The 8,929-nt window shown below is 46.2% G+C and overlaps 1 protein-coding gene across 1 annotated transcript; it reads right to left on the minus strand.

Moving 5' to 3' along the window:
• Positions 1-4,078: 4,078 nt before the first annotated feature.
• Positions 4,079-8,015, minus strand: LOC123401619 (mitogen-activated protein kinase 3). The gene is made up of 3 exons (XM_045095455.1): positions 7,992-8,015; positions 6,382-6,810; positions 4,079-5,026 (listed from the first exon to the last, which is right to left on the minus strand). The coding sequence occupies exons 2-3, from the start codon at positions 6,802-6,804 to the stop codon at positions 4,340-4,342; spliced, it is 1,110 nt and encodes a 369-aa protein (XP_044951390.1). The 5' UTR covers positions 6,805-6,810; positions 7,992-8,015; the 3' UTR covers positions 4,079-4,339.
• Positions 8,016-8,929: the final 914 nt, after the last annotated feature.

Below are 8,929 nucleotides of genomic sequence, written 5' to 3' on the forward strand. Positions count from 1 at the left end.
ACGATTGATTACCTTCAGTTGATATATGGCCATGTCTATTAGCCTGATCAGAACGCCTTTATACTCAAGCATGCCCAGCGCTAACAATGCAGCTCCAGCACCCTCCTATTTTTCATTGTAAAAAGGCAAAGGGTAGACCAGCTTTATGGATGAGTGCACATCCCCACTTAAATTGTGCACCCGACAACTTAGTTTCTTCTTTATATTGATTCATGAGACAGCTCCTTGATATCCATAATATTAAAGACGTATATAAGTTGTGAGAATTGCATGTAAGCAAGCGATATGGGACTAATAGATGAATCAAGCCTTATTATAACACAAGCTCTGAATTGTTGCATTATTCTTTATCAGTATGGTGGAAACGATGTAGCAGTAATGGCGCCTTACTTCGGTTCGTTTCAAAAAAAAATAATACTACCACACTAAGTGAGTTTTAACAGAGAAAAACAGTTCTACTAAATAGTTACATATGAGTGAGTCTGCTCATCACATCCTAATGTCAGTTAGTGAGTAGAGAGATCCGAATTCTCACCCCCTTCACGAGGTCCGCAACGCCGGCACCGAATTGCTCGGAGATGAAGCCGTAATCCAGGACCGCGTCGTCGACCATGTCGTGCAGCAGCCCCGTCGCGATAACCGGGGGCCTGCCCCGAGCTCCGCGAGCAGCCCGCCATCTCCACGCAGTGCTGCAGGTAAGGGTCGCCGCTCGCGCGCACCTGCAGAAACCACCAAAAACGCGCAGCCGAGGAACCGCGGCACGGTCGCTTCAGTTCAGACGCCCGACAAGCCACGCCGAAACGATGAGCAGGCAGAGAGCGAGAGGGGCACCTGGTCGCAGTGGGCCGCCTCGGCCGTGTAGTAGGCCCTCCTCACGAGCTCCTCGAGGAAGATGGCGTGTCGCGACTGCGCACCGGCGAGCAGGACGGCCGTGGCGGGGCCGGCTTCCTCGCGCCCCGCCACGGCGGCGCCGGCCCGTCTCGCGGACGGCGGGCTTCGGCAGGGGGCACGGGGGGCTCCCCTTGGTCGAAGGCGCGCACGAAGGAGAGGGAGGACGTGGTCCGGCACCGGGTTGCCCGCAGCTCGCCGGCAGAGGCCGGGGCACCGCGGGGGAAGAGCTCGAGCGCGGCGGGGGACTGCGGTGCCGAGAGGCGGTGGTGGGAGCGGCACTTAACGGAGCAGGCGACCGCCGCCGACATGGTTGCTGGTTGGCTTAGCGAGCTGGGGTTCGGCGGGGGGAGTGAGGGGGTGGAGATTGAAGAAAAAGGCCCCTGGACTGCACCGGGACTGCGGGTTAGTTTTGGTTAAATATAGGGGGATTTGAGTAAATGTAAAAAACGATTCGTTTTCTAACTTAAATCCGGTCTACGGGTTGATTTCAGGAAATGACAGGGGGTTTTATGTAAAAGTGCCACAACGGATGACAAAAGTAATAGCTGCTTTATTATTACTAGCAAAAGGGCCCGTGCGTTGTAACGGGAGAAAAATAATTACAATCTTCAAGGATGCTGATCATATTACGTCCTTAAAATTTTAGGACATTTCTTAAAATGCATGAACATTTTTTGAATTAGCAAACATTTTTTTCAATTGCACTCAAAAAATAATATACAAACTTTTTTCTCAAAATCATGGACTTTTATTGTTTTCACCAACATTGTTCTCAAAATTATGAACATTTTTCTGAATATGGGAATACTTTTACAAATTTGTCGAGCATTTTTTGAATTCACAAATATTTTACGTTTTCTTCAAAATTCTAAGTTTTATAAGTTGCAAAAGTTTTTCAAAAGTCAATATTATTTAAATTTTAAAAAAATGGAACAGAAAATGAAAATAAAAAATGAGACTAAAAACAGAGGCAAGAACTGTTTTTAAGATTTTTACACGGACTTTTGTTTAAAATTATTGACTTTTTTCATTTTACAGACATTTTCTCAAAATTTAAACATTTTTTTGTACATGCAAACATTTTTCAAAACTCCCCGATAGTTTTTGAATTCTCAAAAAAAATTATGTTTTTTTTATATTTTATTTCAAAATTCTCAATTTCTTAAATTTAAGAAAATTTATTTGAAGTTCTAAATTATTTAAAGTAGAAAAAAATGGAACTGAAAAGTAAAATAAAAAAACTAAACTAAAAGAACAGGCGGCCACGCATTGGCCGGCCCAAATAGGTGTGCTGCATCTTTTTCCAATGTCCAGAGCGTAATATAGAAGGTGCCTACATGGGCCGGCCCAGTCCGGAGATTTTCCTGTTTGAAACGTTTTCTATGACTTATAAATGGCAATTGTGGGTAATTTTCATCAACTTTATGGGCAATGTTAATGACGGACGACAGAAGCACTAATTGCTTTATTAGTAGGTAAAGACTAGTAAAAGAGCCCGTGCGTTGCAACGGGAGAAAAAGAAAACAAACTCTTAACCCGATAACCATGATTCAAGACCACACCCACTAATTTAGGCTACATAAATTTATACGTGGAAGTCCGTGGGCAAACGAAATATATTTGTGGGACATTTTAATCTGAATATCCTACGAGCAGCTAGCATAACTACATACGAAGAAATAACAGAGATAGGAGCTAGCGTGAACCAAGTGCTCAGAGTAGTGTTTTGCCCCGACTTCCTTCCTCGTGCTCTTCGTCCGTTTTTTCAAAGTTTGCTCTTTTTCTCTTCCTGTGTTGGCCCCTCACCTGTCCCTCTCCCTCCTCCTTCCTAGTTTACACGAGGCGTTGGTTGGCGCGTGGATGCATCTGCAGCCTAGCTTCTCTGGCCCTCTTTCATGTCCCCTCTCTTTAGGTGTCCCCCTCTTCGATGGCTTGCCGGTGGATCCATTTTTCTTTTTTTGCCTAATATAAATCTGCTAGTCTTCATCTTAGTGTTATCTTCGATAGTTTATCAATTTGGATCCTTGTTATGCCCTGATTTGTGTTCAATCTTTATTTATTCATTCTGTGTTTTCTTCATCGGCAACCGGCTCCTCCTCGTGTAGGATCAATTTGGATCGCTCTCCTAGGACGCATTGGGGAGAGGAGACCACCCGTGGAGGCTGCAGGAAATAGCACGGGGATAGCTAATCGAAGCGTTTGAATCCTGTGCTGGTCTACATCTGCTATGCGTCGTGGTTGAGCATCTCCTTGTAGTTGAGCATCAAGTTGAGCCTCTGCAGCTGCAGCTGCTGTCGGAACTTGTTGATGAAGTCGTCCGCCCTCTCGTCCACGCACGCGGCCTCCGACGGCCCCACGTACGGCCGCCTCGCCTCCGTCAGCACCGCGGGAGCCCTCGGCGCGTGCTGCACCAGCCGAGCCGGCGCCGGCACCGGGACGCGCTCCAGCCTCCTCACCTCGGCCGTGACCACCGAAACCTTATCTTAACAGAAGGATCTCGAGTGGAATACTCCAAAACACAAGGTTCTTTTTGTAAGAACGAAACGTTTTCCTGGTTAGTCACTTAAAGAGGGACGGCGGGTTAATTACTTGAAAAGATAGGGACTTTTTTGCAAAATATCCACGACGTACGGCAGGAGCAGTAGTTGCTTTATTATTAGGGAAGATTAGGGAGAGATATATATATTACATGTAGTCGGAAGGAAAAAAGAGAAATACTGACACCTTATAGTAAAAAAAAAAGTTGATGGGTTCAATTTGCCTCTCGCTTTGTTTAAGAGGAATGGCTAATGATGGCCTTGCTAATCATCATCTTTGTTTTGCTTCTGGTTCATTCTTGTACATGCACAAGTATGTGCTTTCAAAATTCAGGCGAGTCTTCCTGTTTTGGAGGATTTACTTTCAGACTGCATAGTGCATAGTCAGAAAGGCACCTTAATTCTTATCTTGCGGTGATTAAAGGTCCTAGTTAAGTATAAACCCAGTAGACTTTAATAGCAAGTACAATTCAAATATCACCAAGGTTAACATGTATTTTTACTAGTGCAATATTTGTTGATACTGTATTATCTTGGTGGCGTTTAAAGGTAACAATGATATTACACAGGTCATATTAATACTAAAGGAAAAAACACGCAAGAAAATAACAACAGGTCTGCTTCAAATACCAACAACTGCAACAGGGCCATCACAAATCAACACTTACTGAATTCGCTTCAACAGTTCTTTCAGGAGCTCATACAACAACACAACAGTATACATACACCAAATAGTGGTCCATAACAAGAACTATCCATATGCGGTTCTTATCGCACTGCGTATTTACACGGAGATAACTCTCCACACTGCACGTCGTGGTTACTTAATAGGTGCGATAATCGCCGTAGTCTTTTCGGGGGAAAAAGTAGTGAGCCTGCCGGGTTCTTCCCGGGGCACTGCAAGATGTTGGTCACATGTTTACTGCTGCGGCGGCTTCAGGATGGTAGTGAAGCATCTCCTGCCACATCATTTCCCTGATCATCTCTGAACTGATGTTCTCATCTATGTCGAGATCGATGGGCACTTGCGCGGGAGGGTTTGCACTTGGGTCATACAGAGGAGACATGTAAGGGTGCTCAAGGGCCTGGGTAACACTTATCCTTTTGGTAGGATCGAAGATGAGCATCTTCTGTAACAGATCGATGGCAAGAGGGTGCGCATGTGGGTACATACTTGCGAGTGGAACACCAGGAGTGTAGGGGAGGGTCTTGATATATCTGCGAGCTTTTGGGTTGTCGATGAACTCCAGGTCAGACTCGCTCATGGTGCCAAGAACATTGACTATCAATTTTAGCTGATTTAGGCACTCGGTCCCTGGAAAAATAGGCTTGCGACCAAGTAGCTCAGCAAAGATGCAGCCAACAGACCAAACATCGATGGAAGTGCCGTAGTTGTCACAGCAAAGCAGCAACTCGGGAGCTCTGTACCAGCGGGTCACGACGTATTCAGTCATAAACTGGCCTTTACTACTGTTTGTACGTGCAAGACCAAAATCACATATCTTCAGATCACAGTTTGCATTCACCAGTAGGTTCCCAGGTTTTAGGTCTCTGTGGAGTATCTCTGCTGAATGGAGGTATTTCAGTCCTCGAAGCAACTGCAATCAAGAAAAAAACATCTTAAATTATCAACAGAAAATCCAGATAGGAAAAAAAATCAAAGGATGTTAAGACAACAGGTTAAATGAAGCACCAGGGTAACATGAACTGAAAATTCACCAGCATGCTTATACTTAGAGATAGTTCTTTTGGAATGCATGCTTATACTTCATGTAGTCGTAGAGATACTTATTTAGTTTAATGTATGTACACAAAAGCTGAAATGTAAGAAGAATGCCATTTTATAGCTTTTTACCAGAAAGCCACAATTCACTCCAAGCTGTCTCTATTTGGATGCGGAGGTCTGACAAATGACAAAGTGAAGTCCAAGTAGCCATATTCAATATATCAGCTCCATTGGTAGGTCTGGCTGTTACTATGTTAACAAGATAAGTTGTAACTCAGAAACATCTAAACAGAATGTGCTAGTTTTAGGTTGCACTGGTCACTGGACATGAGCCTGTGTTGGTCTTGTTTATTTAATTCATGAGGCAGCAAGACAATGCCTCACAATGTGACTGCGAGAGTAATACAGGTTGATGTCACTTGCAGAAAAGGAAAATTCACATATCGCATATGAACTATGCTATTGTGTCGAACGATTAAAAAAGTACTAAAAGTCTAAAGTGAAGCAGAAAAGGTGAAAAAACAACAATATATTCTATGACATCCAGTTTGAGGTTGCCTATATAGCTACAGAGTGCAGCTGCCTTCCATTCTAAAGTTACTAGAAGATACCTTCTGTCCAGCTGTCAAACTAAAAGGCTGCAACATGGACTTGGAAACAAAGATAAGTGGCCAGTTATTGCCAGTTCTTTCAAAACCTAGTGAGTGAAGGAACATGTGAAACCGACCAGAATCACACGGGATGACAAAGATATATGCCAAGTTGCACTACTCTTTTCGATTGTCCTAGGTTTCACAGTTTTCATTCAAACGAGCACAAACTACAAGAATAATGTGTAAAAACATGAAAAGAACTTCATGGTCGAATTGATTTTGAGGTTAGGGCTCAAGGGATATATGGACTGGATCAGCCATTTGATGGTTTAGAAATGACATCAAACTCCAATTGGTCGTCTGTAAACACTGATGATTAACGCTGAAGTGTTTACAGAAGAGTTTGTGTATTTCAAGTTTGAATCGACAAAGACACCTGACAGTGCGTATTGGCCACCAATTAATCTGGTGCAGACTAAGGAAGGTGCTCTACACTAGCACCTGCAGATATAAATGTATTATCACAACTGGTGAGGGCAGTGAAAGTAATAACAGGTATGAGAAGACGCATTGTTACTAATATTAAATACTTAAATGTGAAAGACTGATGGAAAAGGTGTGATCCTAGCATTACCTGAAAAAGAAAATATTGGCAGTGGTCATTGGAAAGCCCCTGAGGTGATTTGATTATCTGATGCAGGTCGGTATCCATGAGCTCATAAACCAAGTACACATCCTTAAAGCTCCTCCTTTGTACAGGCATCATTATATCCTTCAAAGAAATAACATTCTCATGGCGGAGATGCCGGAGGAGTTTCAGCTCCCGCAAGGTCCTTAGTGCATCCACGCGGTTGTCGAATACATTATGTATCTTCTTTATAGCTACTTTCTCGTTTGTCTCACGGTTTATGGATGAGCAGACTATTCCATAAGCTCCCCGACCAATAGGCTTGATAGGCACATACTTGGTGTCAATCTCAAACAAGGTTTGCCACATGGAGTAGTAATGCTTCCCTTGGTTTCCCATGCCATTCGGAGGATCCACCAGCATTGCCATTTTCAACTAACAAAACAAAACATATAACTTAGTATACCATAAATAACAGTACTGGAAGAAAATTTAGTTTCTTTTAGCTTACACAATCACCAAATTTCAAATGTGAAAAATAAGACAGACTCATTACAAAATACAAGTGTAACAATGTCCCCATCTTTGAACACTTTCCTACCCTCCAGACCTTAGACCTGGGATCGACGTAGGCCGATGTATACTTATTGATAGTACGTTGGCCAAGTATTGAACCTAAGACCCCTCAACTCTGATATTATATTGAATTGCATGCGCCTAACCATGGCACCCAAATGCTTAAGCTGACAAGGGGACGTGGACAATAAACAAATCTCCAGCTAAAAGAGGCTTTGGTAATAGTTTACATGACCTCAGATGCCAATAGAACACACACACTCTTGTTTTTCTGGTAAGTGTTTATGTGAAACTCCAAGTGGTAGAAGGATTCTGAACTGAACCTAAACTGTACCATGCACCAGGAGCTACAAGGCTCATAAATTCTGATCAGAATCGGCAACAATGAATGAACTATATATATATATATAAGCAGTACATGTTGGCATGGCATCTAAGTGCAGTTGTACTTATCTAAGCTTATAAATGGACACTGGCGCTGACCAATTCAGCACTTGAATTGATGAGCGCCAATGTCCCCATTTACATAAGCTTATAAGTGGTAACTTTGATCGGTAGCGCAGCCAATCCGCGCATCTAAGCACCATGCAATGCCACTCCTCGCTACCACCTCTCACCCGCATTCTCATCAGCCTCACTCGGTGCTAAACGCACAAGCCGAATCCGCAGCCTGCAAGAACCCATAAGCTCCCGGTGGGCAGATCGTCGCCCAGATGATTAACAGGGCAGCCTGCCATCCTAGCAGCGGATCGCGGAAATGTACCGAGACAATCATCGCGCACCCCGGCACGATGCATCGCCGGAGCACGACGGGGAATCGAATAATTCGGGCGGGACACTCGACTAGGCAGGCACGCACGCACGCGCCCGGCGGCACAATCGGAGCTCGCCAGCTGGGGCTGCTCGCTCGGATCAGGGGCGACCGATCTCCGCGGGACAGAGACCGGCGCGGGCCGTCCGGACAAGAGCCGGCCGATCTCGGGCGATGCAGAGCGAGCACGAGGATTGCGGGGGGAGGACGGGGAGGAAGGCTCGCTTACATGGGAGGGGGAGGGAGGGCAGCTGGGCCTGGGAGAGGATGGGGGAGGGGTGGGTGGGTAGGATCAGACGGGCCGCGGCGCCATGGGCGACCGAATTCGGAGGCGAATTGCAGCTGCGGGGGGGAGGGAGGAGGGTGCGGGTGGGGGTGGGGTGGGGTGGGGTGGGGGAGGGGGCGAGGAATATTCCTCCGCTCCGTCCCCGGCGAGGCGCGTGGAGGGGACGGCGGCCGTCGGTCCGGGGGATGGGCGCGGGCGGGCCGTCCGATGCGGCGCGGGGCGGCGCCACGTGCGCGCGGGTGGGGGTAGGGTGGGGGGATGGGGAGGACGCGCCTGCCGTGGGATGGAAGGGAGGGGAGGGGAGGGGATTGGTCCCGTTGTCCCCGTGCGCGCGTGGCCGTGGCGGCCGCGGTCGGTGGCGGCAGCCGGCACGCTTCGGTTCCATAGGCGAGGCGAGGGTTCGAACGATGAAATGTGTTCCACGAGCGGGTTGGGTTGGTGGGTGATGATGGGTCGCTTCGAGTACGTACGAGAGATTGTACGGGCACTGGCTTTGGTATGAACGCCATGGATTGAGTGAGGACTAGTACACCGGGATTGAGTGAGGACTAGTACACCGGGATTGAGTGAGGACTAGTACACCGGTAGTACGACTTGTGCACGATGCGTGCGTTTTTTGCTGCGGAAATTTATGGCGCGCCTTCATCTTTCCATGCTGACGGTTTTTTTCTACGGGGAAGGCACGTGTACAGTGGCGGAGACAGGAATGATTTTCAGGTGTGGCGGAGTTTGTGAACGAAAAACCCATATACAACTCAGTTATGGAAGAGCTCACTAGAATAGCAAATATATATTACTTGGAGTTCAACTAATACAACCAAAATCCAAAATTTAAGTATTGACACTCTAAATACTTCATTCGATGATGATTACATGGATGA

The sequence above is a fragment of the Hordeum vulgare genome, chromosome 6H (assembly GCF_904849725.1).
Source record: "Hordeum vulgare subsp. vulgare chromosome 6H, MorexV3_pseudomolecules_assembly, whole genome shotgun sequence".
Taxonomy (NCBI): Eukaryota; Viridiplantae; Streptophyta; class Magnoliopsida; order Poales; family Poaceae; genus Hordeum; species Hordeum vulgare.